The 19875-nt window shown below is 36.2% G+C and overlaps 1 protein-coding gene across 1 annotated transcript; it reads left to right on the top strand.

Moving 5' to 3' along the window:
- Nucleotides 1-10901: 10901 nt before the first annotated feature.
- LOC143570532 (uncharacterized) lies at nt 10902-19606 on the top strand. The gene is made up of 16 exons (XM_077056162.1): nt 10902-11159; nt 11344-11421; nt 11526-11746; nt 13242-13334; nt 14385-14459; nt 14683-14799; nt 14886-14991; nt 15062-15124; nt 15215-15268; nt 15411-15468; nt 15576-15679; nt 15931-16001; nt 16266-16326; nt 18916-18975; nt 19094-19165; nt 19469-19606. Exons 1-16 carry the CDS (start codon nt 10914-10916, stop codon nt 19604-19606), a joined length of 1617 nt encoding a protein of 538 aa, XP_076912277.1. The 5' UTR covers nt 10902-10913.
- The last annotated feature ends 269 nt before the right edge of the window (nt 19607-19875 follow it).

The raw sequence follows: 19875 nt of genomic DNA, 5'->3' as shown, positions 1-19875 counted from the left end.
CTCATTTCATTGAACCTAAAATATAAGAACTGGTTTCGTTAGAAAGAGACATATTACCGATTAATATAATAGCCATTAATCGTTAAGAAATCAGTGGAAACCGAAATCAATTGAATACCCATCCGTGCCCTAATCAAGTGCCAACATGATTGTAACAGACGATGATTCATATAAATCAATATCAAGTGCCAATATGATTGTAACAGACGGCGATTCATATAAATCAATTGAATAGCCTTGAAGTTGTAATTAATTGGGGATGTTAGCCATTCATTAGGAGCGTGAACGACGGGTGGGAGGGACGACGGAAATTGAAGATTGAAATTAATATGCCGGCGTCTCTTAGCAGCGTCTTAATTTTGCCAAATTACTATCTTGTCCATCTAAAATGTTTTATATGTAATATAGATATAGATATAGATAATTTTTAAAATAGATATTGAATTTTAATAATCTAAACTTTAACTCATTAACTTTAAAAATATACCACAACAGTTTCAACTTTCAGCTATTTTTCTTTAACGAGATTTTTATCAACGAAGTCTAACCCCATTAGTTTTTACTGACGTTACTCCTTACGTGGACGATTACCTGAAAAAACAAATGTTTTCTTAATAAATAAAAAAATAAATAATACACACACATCGAACCACTACCTACCTCTATCGCCATCGGCCTCCACCACCACCACCACCTGCCAGGCTCCATCGCGAAGAACTGTTCAGGCTCCGCCAGTGGTGGTGGGTTACAACGAGATGTAGTCGCATTCAACGCCACTTGATGCACTTGTCTTCTGGTTCTAAACAAACTACACTTGTATCTATTTTACCCAAAACTGCCATTAACGGACATGAGGATATCAGTTTTAGGAACACACTGACACTAAACTAAAACCGTAATTCCGTAAATATTAAGCATCGGCCAATGAAATTGAATGTTAGCAAAGCAAATCTATATATTTTTTTAACATGACCCAAATCCTCATGATGAACGTATGTATAATGCGTTGAATAATTACGAGAATTTAGTTCTGAGATAGAATCGTCATTTACAGAGCGTATATATAAACGATGATGAGCATACAAGATTGGAGGTATCGGATTCCGCTGTCAATGCTACATTCTTATGGAATTTAGCGTCAACATCACGCTGCCATCGATATTGAAGCTGATAAACATTAATGTTTAGCATTGGTTATTCACACGCCCTTAACCTACCAGACACCCTTTAACGTAGGGTTTCATATGATCGTATAGCCCCTATACGATCGCATGTAGGGTATGTGGATAACCAAAGGGTGTACGAATAATGTTTGGCATTGGATAATAATGTTTTATTATTATTATTATTATTAAGAAAACATTTTTTTTCCACATAATCGTCCCCACATACAGTCACGTCACTAAAACTAACAGGTTTAGTTTCCGTTATTAAAAAATTAATTAGAGGAATATAGGCTTAAAGTTAGAATTATTATGGTAAATATTTATGTCGGGCATAACGCCTTTTAATGAATCAAAGTTTGAAATATTAAAATCAAATATGAACTAGTAGCATATGAATAAGGCTAAGAGTAATGGGGCGTGGTTGAGCCTCAAGTGAACCAACATCTTCATGACACGTGGCGCTGACTAGGCATGCCGGCCAAGCCTCAAATGGTGTAATGGTTCAGGTGAGCCGGGACTTGGTTGAGTTTTTTTTTAATACTATATCCTAAATAAATATTAATACATAAAAATAGCGTTTTTAATTTTTTTTCGTCAATTCCTTCCGAATACGATCTTTTTCTTCCTCCATTATCGCTTGGTTGGATGGCGGTAGGTGGCTAAAGTCCTTGACTAGAAATTCCAAACTCCTCATCCGGTTTCTATTATGTTTAGCTTGACCAATCGACTCGAGACCAATTGACATTCTAGCAATCTCTTTTCCGAAGTCGTGATCGGCGGTTCTTTTCCCACGTTCCCTACCCAGGGGGCGGCTAGAGCCTTGCTCTTTCAAATCGCCCTCGGACAAGTTTAGGTCGAAGTTAATTTGAGTCTCCGAGCCGCTAAAAGAGACGTAGGAGCCGGACTCGCTAGTTTTTGTACGTTTAGCCGATTCTTTTCTGACATCCGCATCCAGAGTAACTAACATAATCCATTTCGAGCACTTCTTGAGCACGTCCCACAAGTAGCGCTCGTCAAACGTCTTCACCATCCCGTACTTCCTTAACACCTCCGCTTTCCACTCGTCGCAAGTGAATTGAAAAACTTGAAGATCATCGGACCCACTCTGTCGCATTTGGTTTGCATTTCGATTATGTAGGTTGGTAAACAATCCTACAAACTTACGAATATCGGACCACTGACCCGATATCATATTATCGGTTCGGTCCCTACTCCCCACTTACTCATAAAACAATTCCCGAACTTTGCTCCAAAATACTCGACGTTTATGAAAGTCGGCTATAAAAAAATAACAAAACTTTAGCAAATTGCAAACAAAAACTAAAAATTTAAATTAAAAAAAAATGCACCAAAAAATAATTACCCTCGTTTCGATCTTGAGATATCTCAATCCAAGTTCTAGCCAACGTTAATTTTTCATCCTTTTTCCAAGGAGTAACCTTTCGCTTCGTCACAGCCGGTGTCGATGAACCGCCCGCTTCTCTGGTTTTATTCGTTTTCTTACCTTTGTGAGAGCGTTTTGTGGGTTTATCCGGTCCCGGTTGTGTCTCTGGAACGGAAAACTCGGGTTGTGTATCCGAGTTGAAAAAGTCGCGTTTTGAGATGCCATTAGATCTTGAAAGGCCTCGTCAGACATGTAGTCCAACCCCTGCATCTGAAATTGAGCGTTGTAGTTGAAATTTCCCGAACCCGACATGATTTTTTAACAAACTTTGGAAAATCAAATGAGAGGTATTAGTAGAAATATTGAGAGAAAGAGAATGAGATGAGTGATTTAAAAAAAAAATGAAGTGATATTTATAATAAGTTTGAATTTTTTTTTTTAATTTTAATAGCCCAACGGCTCTCTCCCAACGGTCACCCATCAACCAACGGCTATATTCCCCACACGGACTGCCCCGCGCCGGCCAACCGCGCCCCCATCCGCGCCAAGGTGGTAGCGGTGTTCGCGAGCCAGGTGGCCACGCCGGGCCTTCGCGCCCCCCATCCACGAGACCATTACCCTCAGCCTAATAATTGATGGTAATAAACAAAACCGATAAAAGGCACAAAGTTGAATCTTGAAGGGACTATCAAGTCTAGACATGCATCGTGATCCAGTTCACATGTATTTGTGAGAACTGAGAATATTTAACCATTGAAGGTGTTACCCAGGGGTGGTAGGGATGAGATCGGTACCGTACCGGTACCGACCGGTCCCGGTCCCGGTCTCAAAAATCGTAAATTTTTGGTACCGTTATCAAATGTACAAAATTCAGGAAATACCGGTACCGGTCCCGGTCCTAATACCGAAACTCAAAACTTTGGCACCGATTTGATACCGACTGTACCAACCAAATCGGTACCGATTTCGGTACCGGTACCAACCAATACCGCAATTGTCCATCCCTACTCAGGGGCACATGCCAAATATTAAATCTTAACCATTTGAAAGGGAAACCTTAACCTATAAGTCAACTTGACATAAATTATTTGTTAGATTGTTTTTTTTATCAAGTTAGAAATTAATATGCTAAACCAATATCGATTATTATTGAGCAATATTAGCTTCAACGTATGAGGCACACCAACCAAAAGCATGCGCATTTGTTGAAGACATTAATCTATGATTGGGAAGGATTACGATTAACAAAATAAAGAAACTTTAATTCCTAGAAAGTCTAAACACCTAGGTGGCTAGGTAAGCTTGCACACCAAATGCTCGTCTCATGAGTCTAAGACAGGCGGAAATTAACCAGTAAACCAAGATCATAAGCAAGACATATTGGCTGGCTTGAGGAAATTCAGGGCGCTATATGATGACTTGAAAAATGACCTCGTTACATTAGCCACATTACCCATTGTTGATGTGGTTCTCCACCTAGTAATTCTCTTTTGTCTCTAGAATTTCTATACATATATATACAATATATGCATGACCATTGGAGTGTCTACGAGGCTTCGATCTCATGGACCTTCTAACGCTGTGTTTCCAGTTTCTGTTGCGGTCCGAGAAGAGCAAAACAAACACCACATTGTCACTAAGACAAACCTGAACTGAGTTTGTTTTCTTCCTCGCTGTTAATAGGATCCAAATCCAACCACACAGATTTTGGTAACATGATTAATATTCAAAACTCCTAAGACTAAAGTGTTGAGGATTGCTTCAAGGAACTAAAGTTGTTTACTGATTAACAGGGCTGAGCATGGTTCAGTTCGGTTCGGTTATTAGACGAAACCCAAACCGAAACTGATGTAATCGGTTATTTGAATATGCAAATCGTTCGGTTTTTCGGTTTTTCGGTTAATTTCGGTTTCGGTTCGGTTATTTTCGGTTTTTTTTCAATTATGTGTTGGCATTGCAAAAAATAAAAATAAAAAATGAAAATACTTATTTTAAGTTTGTATAAGAACGTGTTAGAGTACCACAATCCACATATATATTGAATTTAAAAAACAAAAATAGACACGTGTTACATGGAATTATACGAATACAAAGTTGCTAAAGAGAGCTTAAAAGTTAAAAATCAATAAAAGTTTAGTCTCGATCTTCATTCATCATTTATTTTATTTATCTTAAAAGTTTAGTCCATTCCTCATCATCTTGATAATCTTTATCATCATCAATCGGTTCGGTTCGGTTTTTTTCGGTTTTTTAAAAATGAATAACCGAATTGAAACCTAAATTTCGATTTTTCAAAAAAATAAAAAATTAACCGTCGGTTAATGCTTCGGTTCGGTTTTTTCGTTGCGGTTTTTTCCGTTAATTCGGTTTCGATTTGGTTAATTCGGTTTTCTGCTCACCCCTACTGATTAATCTGGCTCCAATTATGTACATTATCTTAATCAGTTGATAGTAATATGCAACATTATTTTCTTTTTCTTGGCAAGGCTAATTTCATTAACAAACGGCCTGAGACAACCACAGGCAAAAACCGGGACTACAAAAGAAGCAACTTACATTGTGAAAGAGAAATTACTCCAATGTTTCTAAATAATAGGTTTGTATTTCGATCTATTCTTAAATCATAAGGTTGTTCGCTATGAAGGTGGCTTTAAAGCCCCTCCACAGTGCCACATCACCGTCACGTAGGCACCGAGGCCTTTAAAGCCCCTCCACTATGTTGTCCCGCTAAGGTTCGAAGCCCATTTACCGTCCCATTATATGTATGTGTGTATGAGAAAGAGAGAGAGAGTGAAAATTAGGGTGGCCCCACCTTTACCGTCGGTCGTTTCAACACAGCCCTCTTTACCACCCCTTAGCGGTCCCCCCCCTGGCGCCCCTAAGCTGCCCTCTTTACCGCCCATAGCGTGTAGTCTAAGGGGGGAAAGGGCACCATGGATACAACCCATACACCGGTCAATCTTGTACCGCCACCTTATTTCTATCCTTATGTATCCACAAACTACCAAATTATTGGCAGCACCTGCCTTCTTATGTAATAAATTAATTATTAATTAATTTTAGTTTTCCAACCTTGCCATGGAACCAACTTTATGTGTCAAACCTTTGCTATGGAATGAAGCCATACACTCTACCCACATGAGATGGTGACGGTGTTACAGTGTGGTTTAAAAGCCATATATCCTACCCACAGAGTGCACTGTGCACCATGATACCATCCTCTCTAAGAAGCCTAATGATTTTGTCTTCTATCACTTGAGCCACTTTAACTTATTTCTTCTTTACCTGTGCCAATTTAAAGCTCTTTTGATTGAAAATTTGAACCTCATTCCTAGTTTTCCACACATACCAACATGCTATTAGTATAATACCTTGAACATCTCCTTAACGCGAATCCTGAACCCACGCTATATTATACACTTCAAATAAGACACTCACCAAAAAAGCATAGATTCGGCCAATCTTACACCACGTGCTAACAAATTGCCATATCAAAGTAGCAACGTAGAAGAAGGTGAAAATATGCTTCATAGTCTCGTTTACTGAACCTCAAAGAGGGCAAAATTGGGAATTAACAATGACATTTCGTTTTAAAAAAACGCTGATATGGCTGGTAACTAATCCATTTTCGCTCTCCATCTAAGATAGTTCTTCATTTCTCGTGTTCTTGGATTCTATAAGCCAAACATATTATGGCACACTAAAGTGTATTTGCATCCCATATATGTTTAAATGTTTAGTACTATATTCGATGGTTGCTATTTGTTTATACACTACTGGAAATTCTTTGGAAAAATTTTGTGGGAGTTGTTGCAAAATCCGAAAAATAGATAAAATATCTTTTGTAGGAAAGTTGTAGAAAGTTTGCAACAATATACTTTTGTAGCAATTTTGTAAGTAAAGGTGTTGGAAAATTCTCAAAAACGATTATCAAACATCTGTTTTTCCCATGTAAGTTTTTTGCTTCAAAATCGTTAGAAAGTGACTCCTACGAAATTCGTCATAAAAAATGACTCTTCTAATAGTGATATTTAGTTGACCCTCATACTTAATTATTTAAACTATAACTTCATCATTACATTTTATGTCAACTTGAAATCGAAAGGATGAACACGTTAAAATAACAAGACTACTGAATCACAAGAAAGGATCGTTAATAAAATCCATAAAAACCAAGAAGCCTCAAGAGTATACTTTACAATATAGGTGCACAAACCGAATATTTTCATGAACCGAATGGTATGCTCAACAAAAGTCAAAACTAGGTCGCGTAGGAACTAGTTCTGGGTATGGTCGGGTACTTTACTGGGTTTTCCAGGTTTTTATCGGGTTTCGGGTAGGTCAGGTCGGGTTCTGACTGGGAATTGGTGGAACCGGTTCTAGCGGGTCTGGGTCGGTTCTGATTCCGAGGAGAAAACCAAAGTCCGTCCGTACCCAAAGTCCGTCCGTACCCATCGGGTCTGTTTCCGGGTAGGAACTAGAACTGTCGGGTCGGGTCCGGAACGGGTCTTTACGAGGTTAGAAGATTGTGGTCCAACTAATGTGAGGGTTATTGGGCCTGCTGGCATTGGTCCAAAGGTGTCAAGGAAGGATTATGTACATATAAGGGGGCCATGGCCCATGTGGAGGGGGACGGGGGCAAAAAGGTCAGCATCCGCTGCTTATTCCAGGCCCATAACTACAACAAATAATGTGTGTTACATCGGTGGGCCTGATGAATCGATTGGGCTTGCCGCACACAGTTTGAATCCGTAGGGAAATTGGCATGTCATGTACGTGGTCATAATTTAAACAAAGTTAATATTTCAAATCTGCCAAGTTTGATTCGGAGTTGATGATGGCAAGGAGTTTAATTTTGATTCTAACTATGGTGATAACATGTGAAATATGTGAAATAATGAGCTATTTAATAGGTTGGTAAATGGGCATCATTTATGTCGTACCCCGACTTAGAGTCGAGGAGTAACCAATAGTTGACACCTGTTTTGAAAATATATCAGAGTTGCGGGTTTGACTTAGCGGAATACTTTATTAAATATTAATTTACATTGGCAACTTACCCGGGAATTAAATACCCGAGTATTCGGTTACAAAATATTGTTTCATGTTATTACAAGGATTTATTATTCAAAATTGAGTCATCTTGTAACGCAATCATCTATCTCCATGATTCTAATCATTGCTTATAGCTACTGCACTTAATTACCCGCAATGTGGGAAAATGCGTCAGCGATGGGCTGGTGAAACGTTGATTGACTCTAAAAGCTTTTATTAGCAGTCGTTAAATACAAATATAGTTTTCTGTTACAAACTCGGCAGGAATGTCGGTCATTCCCGGGATTTGTACCACTGCCCTATACACACAATTCAAAGATTCTGTTAACCCATTGGAGAATTGGTTATGACGAACTTTAATTGCATGCCTGCTTTGTTAGTTATGCTTGGATCCAGACACATGTATAATCGATCTGAGTTGCTTTTATTTTTCTATTTTGTATCATGGCTCAAAGACACTAAAATAATAATAGGTGTCGATATGTAAATTTTTTTATTCACAACAATCATACACAAATAGTTCAAATGAAAAACAAATTAATACAACATTTAAACTTTTATATTTTTTAGCCTAAAGTCCAAACTAATTCTTTACTTCAATTCACTTCATATAACAACCTGCATTATGCGTAAAAATAATTTGTCAACAACATATGTTAAGCGAGTAACCAAGTTAAGTACAAATAATATAATAATATTGAGAAAATAAACAATCCCCTGCGTATGTGAACAACATCAATTAATATAAACAAGTATATGAGTCTTTTCGATCATGCCATTAGAATTCGGGCATATCTATTCGGACTAATTCGCAAACCATAACAACATAAAATAAAAGTGTCATTTCCCCTTGAACCAAACGGTGTTGGGTTACACCGGTGGCGTATGATCATACTATGAGGTTGAGGATGAAGATGAGATATCAACCAAACATAAAAATAGTAAACACATAATTCATATTGCAACAATTAATCAAGCAATATCACAACCACGCAAATAATGGAATTGGTTTGAGTATAATAGTATAATAATAAATATTTTCTAGTATGCATAATGCCTCTAAAACAAAAATAGGAAAAAGGGGATGTGATTACTCACCTTAAAATAAATAAAAAGAGGTAACGAGAAGACAGGTAAAGTGGACTAGTTAGTTCCTCGAGAAGCTTCGATGATAAGTCCTACTTTTAAGGTTATGATTAAAATAAATAATCTAACGACATAAACGAACAAGAAATGACACGATGGGTTTATAACGGATTTGGAGGTCGAAATGTTAAATATGTTATACTTACTTTTTTAAAAGTTGAATAAAAAGTGTAATAAATTATTATATATTTTTACGTATAGATTTATAAACTTGTGTACTTGAAGTTTGAACAAATTAATGATAATATTGTCACTTAATAGTGTCACATGTGTTTTGAACAATTTGTATGTCACACTCGGGCGTTTCTGCTTAAGCCCGGGTGCTACATGGGGGGTTGCTAGTATGTGACGTTGAAGAAGAATGGGGGAAAAGTTTGGGTATTTTAGCAGAATCGGTCCCTCAAGCTTGCAATGGTTTAAAATCTTGATAAAACTTAGTAAAAGTAACATATATAAATAATAAGATAAAAATTAAAAAAAAAACTTTTATGATTTTAATAATTTCTGATAAAAAAATGGTCAGATTTTTCGGTTCGAAATTTGACGAATGTTCATAGTCGAACGCTTGATAAGGATAGCAGTAGTAGTAGTAGTAGTAATAACAATGATAGTAATAATAATAAAAATAACAACAATAATAATAGTAAAATCAAGTTTTTAAACTGGCCGGGTTTTCGGTTTGAAAAAAAAATTACGAATATTATAAATTTCCCCAACATAGCCAATGACAAGTAAATCACAAACATACACAAATATATCATTCTTGATAAAAATATTTGATACACCGCCGTTTCTAGTTGACATCAGTCATAAATCAATCGATTTGAATACTTTGTGGAGTTTAAGATTCCCGTAATGGTAAGGGACTAGTTTGAAATACCATAGAAGCTAAGGGAGTTTATGTTTAAATAATTCCCAACTCAAATTCACCCGCCCAAAAAACACAAACCACCGGTTGCCGCCGTCCTCCGCCACGGACGCAAATATCTGCCGTAACCGTCAACCTTACAACCGCTAATCCATGTGCAGTTACTCACCATACTTTTCATATAAACTGCCTCAAATATTATTATTTCCCCGTAAACCAGCGTGTTTTGGGGGAAATGAAACTGCAGTTGCAAAGCATAAAATCAAGCGTAATTAAGTGCTTTTTAATTTGATGACTTCATCATGATTATGATTACTTACAATGCTGCCAGGTTGCATTTTCATCACCGTCTCAATTTGCTATTATTAGACAATTTGCGTGTTAATCACAAATGCCTCACCGCTTGAAATTGCTATTTAACTTCCATTGTCAATTTAGTTTTCTCCGCTACTTCAAACTGATCATAATACACTTCCATCTCAAGGTTAATTAATATATATATTGCTTCAACTTTTCTTATTATTGTTATTATATATAATATAACATATATACACTAGAAGATGATCGATCGGATTGATCATCAATTTTAATCTGCATTTTGTTTTTTTATTACAAGATTTTGGGCTTTTTCTAGTAACATTACTCAAGTGGTACTGATTTTTTGTTGAATTAAAATTTGTGAAATTTTGATCTATGGATTGATCAAATCATGTACGTCTTTTGCATATTTGATTCTAGGATTTGCAGATTTCTGGTATTTTAATATTTTCTCTTGTTTGAAGGTTGTAATTATTTATGCAGATGCATATTTGGTTATTTTTATATTTTTGGGATTTTAGCTGTTTTTCGATGCAGATCTTGAAAATGGAAAGTATTGTTCATAATTGAATCTATTTCATTAATTTTTTCCTTTTCTTGTTAATCCGTAAACATGATTTTTATGTAATTGACTTGGATCCTCTTTAGTCGAGGGGCGCTGCCGTCCTGTAAATGTAATTTTCATCTTTAAGATGTCAAACTGTTTCCATGTTATATATAAGATCGATGCTGCTAATGAAGTGTTTTGACAATTGTTTGATTTTTTTATTTTTTTTGGTTGTATCTTGAGTTTTTGGTTTAATTTTGTGTCATTCCCTCAATTAAGTACTTGATTAGGTATAAACTTTGATGCCATGTTGAATAAAGGGCATCTTTTGTTTTTTTGCTTACAAGCACATATAAATAAATACTAAATCTTTCCCAAAATTTACAGGTCCAATATTAGTTTGGAGCAAGTTGTATTGTGCATAAAATTATGTCAGTACTCATTGCTTCTGAAGGTGCTCATGATCTGGGATTACTGTCATCCCCTGAAGGAAAGCAGCACATCGATATAGGAAAACAGATTTTCTGCAATACTGCCGTTAATATGAAAAATGTAGTCGCTGTCGGATTCGACATGGACTACACCCTGGCTAAGTATAAAGTTGATACTTTTGAATCCCTTACGTATGAGGGTGTGGTCAAGAAGCTAATAACAAACTTGGGATATCCTCAAGAGGTTTTGCTTATATTGACTTTTGGTTTTCTTTTTCCAAGTTGTATCTTAAAGTAGATTGATCTTGTTAACATGTGATGGTTAAACCACTTGATATCGGTTTTTATCTACTAGATATTGTTTTTGAATTTCATATATGAATCTATATTATTTCTGTAAGTCATCTGCCATTTCTGTTTCGGTTCAGCTGCAGGAATGGTGTTTTGATTCGACCTACATGGTCCGCGGGCTTGTTATTGACAAAAAGAGAGGCAATATACTGAAGGTTTGTGTTCGTCAAATATAGAACTTTAACCGTTTATGGTAGCATATATTTTGAGTTAATTACTTAAAATTTTTTCTCATTCTGTTTGTATCTTTGTCTATCAGATGGACTTACACAAGTATGTGAAAATAGCTTATCATGGATTCAGTATGATGTCAAAGAGCGAAAAATCTGCTACCTACGGAAACACTTTCACCAAAGAAGCGTTCGATGGGCCCAACTATGCACACATCGATACTTTTTTCTCGCTGGCTGAAATGTATCTATTTGCTCAGCTGGTGGACTACAAGGATAGTAACCCAGGGAAGATCTCAGAATTAAAAGAGTAAGGGGCACAGATAACTTGAACCTCTAAATCTTTTGCAAATATAGAATATTCAATATGTTTTCAGTTCCTGATTGGTGCTGTAGTTGTTATCGGTTTCACCATTGTGAAACTGATGATTCGAGTAATTGCTACTTTAAAAATGATTTGAGGATTTTATACATCAATGTAGTGAGACTACCACAATAAGATTTTGTGTTAGGTAGGAGTTGTTATGCACCTAATGGGATGTCACAGCAATTACTAGTCACACATCTTAGTAAGTTATCAGCTGAAGAAAATTATGTGTTTTGATGCATAAAACAAAATCTAGGATCAAGTTTGAAAACCATATTTTTGAACTTATTAAGTGATTGGCGTAAGCTTCATAGTGAGGGCGGGCCTTGGAGCACCTGGTAAGGCAGCTTTGCGACCTTGAGGTCACGGGTACAGGCCGTGGAAACAGCCTCTTGCACAAAAAGTGTAGGGTAAGGTTGCATACATCAGATTGCTAAGCGATCTGGCCCCTCCCCGTACCCCGCGCAAACGCGGGAGCCTAGTGCATTAGGTACTCCCTTTTTTCCATAAGCTTCATAGTAAATGGGCTACTAATAATAAAGTCATTCAAGGAATCGTAGAAGTGTCACTTCCGACCAATTAACTTATGAATGGCTCGATATGTTTCAGCGTGGACAAATACAAAAGTTGCTAAAAGGGTTAAATGTAAAATGGGTCGATTCGGTCAAAAGGGTGAAAGTTACCTAAGTTCAATGTTTAATATACAACCTCCTAAATGTCTTAGTTTATTATTGTAATAATATTGCTATTGTTATCATGTTTGCATTAATGAGTTGTAAGAGCACTGCACAAACACTTGCACGTAGTACTCGACAGTACAAAGTCGGTTATGCGGCTACATAGCCACCTTATGTAACACAGTTAAGGCAGTAGGTAAAAATATTTATGTAGTTCTCCCAATTCTTTACTTAAAATTGGTTTTGTAAGGCTTCAAAAATTATAATCAATGGACATGGGATAATTGCGTAAACACATGTACCTATTGCTTTGACTGTAGTAGTAGTACATAAGGAGGTTATGTAACAGCATAAACAACTCTATTTCTGTCCCACTATATATGTACAGGTGCTTACGAATGGTTGATTGAATGACGATGCATCATACATGACGTAGTTCTCTACTTAAGATTGGTTTTGTACTGAACGCCGCAATATATAATATTGGTTCTTATTTCACATGGATCTAGCTATCTAAGTGATAACCTGTTGCACTCTAAATTTGTGGATTTAGCCATGGACTGTTGTCATATATTTGTAGATCTTGAATAATATTACTTGTAAAATAGTAGTGTTTCCTCTTTTGCCTTCAATTGAAAAGGGAATGTACGTGTCACGGGTTCAATTCTTTACAGTTATGGAGCATATGCAGATGTTTTTCAGTTGTTACATATTGCCTTGCCTATGCTTAAATAATTAATGTCACAAATTATTTCTTGCAGCTACTATCGTATATATGCTGATGTACGCTCTGCGGTTGACATGTGCCATCGTGATGGCACTTTGAAGAAAATGGTTGCGAAAGACCCAAAGAAGTACGTGCTACTATTACTATTAAAGATGATATCTGGTATGAAGAAAAGTAGCATTCGGCTCACATTATGTAACTATTCGTTGCAATCCCATATCAGAATGGTTCATCATCATCATCATCATCATCATCATACTCAGTATATCCCACCAATAGCAATGCTATGGTAGGGTCTGAGGAGGGTAAGATGTAGACAGTCTTACCTCTATCCCATAGGGATAGAGAGGCTGCTTCCGGTGAGACCCCCGGCTCGATAGTAGTTTTGCATCAAGCCTTGGACATAAGGCACATAGCACTCAATCATCGGGACACCGGCTGATCGGTGCATGTGCCCTTGTCTTTCGGCTATCAACGCCACCACATGGTGGGTGTGTAATTGACTTTATGACTTACACCTATCGGAGAAACAAGAGACTTAAATCTGTAAGTGGTATTACCAAAATGTGAAAGTTGGGAAGATACTTCACTTGAGACTTGCTGATACTTGGGGAACACATGTGAGAGTAGAATCACAAGTAATCTGCTAAGAATAATAACTATATGAATACACTAATTGTGTTTTGTTACTAAAAAAACCGCATGAATAATATTTATACGAGATATGCTAGCTGTGTGTGTTTGGGGGGGGGGGGAATAAATGTAATATGTTTTGGGTGGATAAGGGAGTTTTTATGTTGACGGACGAAGTCATTTGATACTTTATAAGCGGTGGAGGTAATCTAGCTGTCGAAATCAACCGCTTATAATGTGCACGTGGAAACTAGTACCACTTATTACTTAAGCCGAGTTGCGTCACCTGACGCATCGTGTAAGATGCATTGAGTTGCGTCACCATGATGAAAACACGTTTTGAGTGGATAAGGGGGAATATGTTTCTTTTTAAGACGACTTTTGTAATTAAACTCGAATCTGGTTTTGTTAATCAAAAAGAAAATCGGATATGTCATTAACATCCGTCTACACATCAAGGAAATTGGTTCTTATATCTTCACACAATCACACACACATATACTTTTCTGGCAGCTAAGTGGCTTCGTTTGTGTTTACTTATCAGGTATATCAATGAGGACGACTCGATATTCCCAATGCTGAAAGATTCTGGCCGCACTGTATTCTTAGTGACAAACAGGTACTTCTATATTCTTAATTTTTGTCCCTAAGATTTTTTACTTTTGTTTTTTACCTGTGAAAAAATATATAATATATGAGTTCCTTCGTTATCTTAATAAGTAATCTTATCTGCTTCTGTGCTATATACGCATTCATGTTAATCTCATCTTTTAGAAAATCAAAGAAATGGTAAGCCTGCTTCTATTTATTTGTTACCTAAGACAGGTTAATTTAATGTGCAGTCTCTGGGATTATACAAATGTTGTAATGAATTTTTTGTTTGGATCACGCACTATGAATGACGGTTCTTCTTTGAGCTTTGACTGGCTCAAATATTTCGACGTTGTGGTCACCGGCAGGTCATTTCTTTACTTAGTTGAAAGGCCATGCATATATTCTATGAGTAACAGAATATGTATATAAATAAAAAGGTCTGTTAATGCAGTGCTAAACCAAGCTTTTTTCATGACAAAAACCGTGCTAATCTTTTTGCGGTTGAGGTTGAGTCAGGGAAGCTTATTAATACAGTCAATGGTACTCCGCTTGCTCAGGTTTGTGAATACACACATCTTATTCTTTATACTTGTTCGTATGTTAAAAGACTTAATCAATTATGATTAGGTGGGAGGTCCTGCTGTAGAATTGCCAGATCAGTTCCTAAATAAGCACTGTAAAGTGTTTCAGGTACAGCATACTTAACATATCAGAATAATACATAATGTTGGTTATTAGTGTCATATACATAAACAATATGACTCTTCTCAACTGATTCAGGGTGGTAACGTTGGCCATTTGCATAAATTACTGAATGTGGGATCAAGCTCGCAGGTATTTTATTTTATTTCTCGTTTTTCATTGATTCATGTATTATTTTTCCTAATATTTCATTTTATTTTGTTGATTGTTATTGCCTTCACTTACTGCACTTTAGTACTTTCATAAAATTAATATACTGTTCAATTATTCTTAGGTCTTATATGTGGGAGATCACATATATGGGGATGTATTAAGAAGTAAAAAAGTCCTCGGTACGATTTTATGTATTCATGATGTCATTTATAATATCATTGTGTTCCTATCGAGGCGTCTATTAATCATTCTTGAGCATTGATTATAATATTGCCACACGAAACAGGGTGGAGGACGATGCTAATAGTCCCGGAAATAGAAAAAGAAGCTGGAATCCTCTCATCCTCTCGGGAAACTAGAAAGATAATATCATTGCTTTTGACACTTTTGGTTTCCTCGCGCCTGAAGCTGTGGAGCTACTTACCCGTGTTCAGCGGGTCATGCATAGTAATGTTATGACTCCAAGATCAGCAAATATAGTTTTTAAAAGATTGGGTTTTGCGATTCAAAAAGGGGTAGGGGCGCAGCTTGTTGCCCGCTTGCCTTCTGTTTCGATGTAATCCAATAAACAATCAAAGATTGATTAATAAAATTTCAATATATGATTTAACATCTTTATACCGAAACTTGTATTTGTGCAGTTACTAAAACTGATGCGGGCTGAGAGAGATACGATTGAAGATGATATCCATCATTTCAAGTGGTCCCTCGAGTATGTATTTCCAAACAGGCGGGCTTGGGTAACGGGCCAGAAAGGCAGTTTTTGCGTGTCAAATACGATAACAACAATTATATTGTTTCTGAAGTAATAATCTGCTTTTCAATTTAGCTGTTAAAGATAAAACACAACCAAATTGACCCATTGAGTATTTTCCCTATAAAGAAACCCACACTAAATGCCTTTAATTCATTCATTTTGCAATTCTTTGCCATTAACTATGGGTGTTTTACTAAAAAAAATTTTTCTTGCTTCTAGACATGAAGAGATGGATGCCGGTGAAAGGAAAACGCTCACCGAAAAGCTGGATGTACTTGAGGTAACATACTAAATGATTTCAAAATTGAAATGTAAGGCCCCCGACCCGGGAACCCTACTTTCTCGCTGGTTGGATTTACTCATTCACATAATTCGTAAAATTAGAGTTAATTAAAACATTTCGCGGAAATAAAAGTCATTCATTCATACATAACATAAACATCTCATCTTAAAATAACATAACATAAGTCTTAAACATAAAACATAAATGACACGGATGTCTTCTTCATAGCGATGTCAGTCTTTCTCTTGTTGCCACGTGTCCTCATCAAGCAACTTGTCTCATTCTACTTACCTGTGTGCATACTAAAAGTCAGCTACGCTGAGTAAGTTCTAGTCAATTAACATACAATACATTCACTTACTTACCAATACGCGTCCAAAGATACGTATTAATACTTACCTGTTCGTCTATCATTCAATCATACATACGTACATACATTCATACTTCTTACTGACAACATACCTCGGATACTATAAAGATCCGGTCCTCACTTACCTTGGATATTATAAGGGTCCAGTGCCCTACGTACCTCGGAATTTATAAGGATTTTGTGTCCTTCATACCTTAGATCTCCTCAGAGTCCAGTCCCTACTTACCTTGGATATTATAAGGGTCCGGTGCCCTACTTACCTCGATTATTATTAGGGCCCGGTGCCCTCTAACATACCATACCATTCTAACTTCATCGGGCCCTCTAACATACCATACCATTCTAACTTCATTTCATTTCCTTTCTAATTCCTTCAATCATAACTAATATAACATTACGTGCATGCTAATTAATCAATCCATAACATTCACATTCATACACAAACATATATATACACTTACCATTTAAGTTAAGTGTATAAATCTAAACACATCGTAGTATGCACACAGCCCCAAAAACATAACACATAAAAAAGGCTAGAACTCACCTGGATCCTGTTACGTTCACCGTTTATAGTAATTCCCTTCTTGGAGTTGAGCGCGGCTAACTGTTTAACATATATATTCATTAATTAACCATATACTAACATAATTAATTAAATTTGTATTTATTAATCTAGCGTACTTGATAAGCTAGGCTTGTTTGTTTGGGCTAACAAATCTAACGAAATAATTTTATTTAACGACGGTCTTTAACGAAATTATTATATATATATTTCTTTGCTTTAACGGATTATTTATTTGAAAAAAATATATCGTGTTATACGGAGGTGACGGAGTTGGTTGGTTTGGTTTATTTGTTAGATTTTTTTTTTTTTAGATAAATAAAGAGATTTTATTGCTTCTATAATATATGATTGTTTATTGGATTACATCGAAACAGAAGGCAAGCGGGCAACAAGCTGCGCCGCTACTCCTTTTTGAATCGCAAAACCCAATCTTTTAAAAACTATATTTGCTGATCTTGGAGTCATAAAATTACTATGCATGACCCGCTGAACACGGGTAAGTAGCTCCACAGCTTCAGGCGCGAGGAAACCAAAAGTGTCAAAAGCAATGGCCCAGTTCCCATCGCATGAACCCTTTCGCATAAAAAGAATTTCATGCGAGATCCGGGATTCGACCTCGTGACTTCTCACACTCAAAAGCAACAACTCCACCACTAAGCTAGAGTGCTTGGACTGTATTCCTTCCTTTCCACTTATTTATGTATAGATATTGTTTTGCTGCATGCATCCTTCATTTTACTATTATTTATTATTATCATTATTACATTATTATTGTTATCAACATGCTGTGCTACTGCTGTTGTTCACATATCAATATATCATACTTTTCATTTTATTATCATATTATTATTTGCACTATTGCGCCACTGTTATTATGATACTAGTATTACGATATTATTATTATTATTATTATTATTATTATTGTTTTTCTATTACTTTTATTATTATTTTCATTATTACACTCGACCAAGATCTAGCTCGTTTTAGGTAAAGTTCGAACCTTTATCGATTTTTAATGCCCGGTTTAGCTAGATCTTGAATCCCTTATACAAACCGAACCTAAATGAACAAGCTTTTCGTTATAAAACGTACCTTAGACGAACCGGTTTGAATCGGTTTCTCGTACACGGCCGAATCTTGGTGTATTTCTTGTTTACTACGATGCTCGAATACCAACTTCGTTTCTTCCTTGGATTTGGATCCGAAAGGAAGAGAGTATATGTGTGTGTTTGGAGTGTGTTGGTAAAAATGGAAAGATATGAGATCTAGGGTTTTAGAAAGGTTTTAAGGGGTATTTATACCCTTAGCTCATGGACCTTAGGCCCATTAATTACTATGTCTATGTTTTATGGTTAAGTCCATAACCATTTAAGCATACCATTTCTTATTTTAATTTATTTATCCTATGAGAAGTAAATAACAAAGTTTATTTAAATGTTACTTCATTTATTATTTTTAAAAAGTCGGACGTTACATGAAACGTGCACGTTTAAAGAATTTTTTTAACTTTCTTGAATATCCTTATCATACCCTTATATTTTAGATTTTTTGCATGTGAATATATATCATTATTACATCATTCTAATTTATAATTTCTGTAAGTGAATATATGAACCATGGTCAGCTCATATTTTTGTTATACATATAGGTTCAGCGCACCCGTGCACGTGCAGCTCATCAAGAGTCCCAGAGAACTTACCACCAGAAGGTAATCAGTGTATAAGGATTTTAAGTTTTCTTATTTCTTTGTTTTTCTTTTTAAGAAAAAAAATCGAACGGAAGTCGTGTATATATTTCTTGAGTGACGTCTTTTATATTATCGACAGTTCCATCCAGTATGGGGACAGCTGATGAAAACTGGGTATCAGAACTCCTGCTTTGCGCATCAGATTTCACTAGCAATTTCAACCCATTTAGTAAAAAACCGTACCAATTCAGGATGCACTTTATTGACAATGGGCCAAACCATAAGCATTCGCCAAAATGCAGCGGGTCAAACAAAGGTCAATTAATGCATGGGCATCAAATGTTTACATCCAAAATCATTTTCTTTAAGACAAACATTTCAACATTATATTTTTATCTTAATACATTATCATATGTTTTGACATACCCGTTTTGACCCGCAACTTAAACCGCCTGGCCCGCCTTGTTTCATTGTAAACGAGACTGAATATGAGTTTCACTTTTTAATAATATAGGTGGAGAGATTTGCCTGTCTTTACACAAGTGACGTTGGAAATCTGGGGCTATACTCTCCTGACAAGTACTACAAGCCAAGTGAGAACTTCATGGATCATGAGTCAAATGCTCTCTTTCTAAACAAAAAAGTATTGTAAAGAAAAGAGTATGTTGTTTGTTGTGTGCGGTTTCAATACATGCTGAGTTGAACTCTTTAGTCTTAGTGAAGTAGTTTGTTTGCTGTTTTCTATGTAGATATATGTTTATGACTATATATGTGGTCCATGAACCATTTTACTAGCATAACTTGATGCAATAGATAAAGATCATGGTTGTGAATCTAACACGAATCTCGCAGGTTTGACCCGACACTAATTGACTCAATAGAGAAAATGCATTTCATAATTACTTTTAACTGGCTAGGCGC

This window comes from Bidens hawaiensis, unplaced genomic scaffold (genome assembly GCF_021521415.1).
Source record: "Bidens hawaiensis isolate Kalapana, Puna unplaced genomic scaffold, B.hawaiensis_p1.1 tig00025004_1, whole genome shotgun sequence".
Taxonomy (NCBI): domain Eukaryota; kingdom Viridiplantae; phylum Streptophyta; class Magnoliopsida; order Asterales; family Asteraceae; genus Bidens; species Bidens hawaiensis.
The sequence above is the reverse complement of the archived record's forward strand: the minus strand, read 5'-3'. Positions and strand labels throughout refer to the sequence as shown.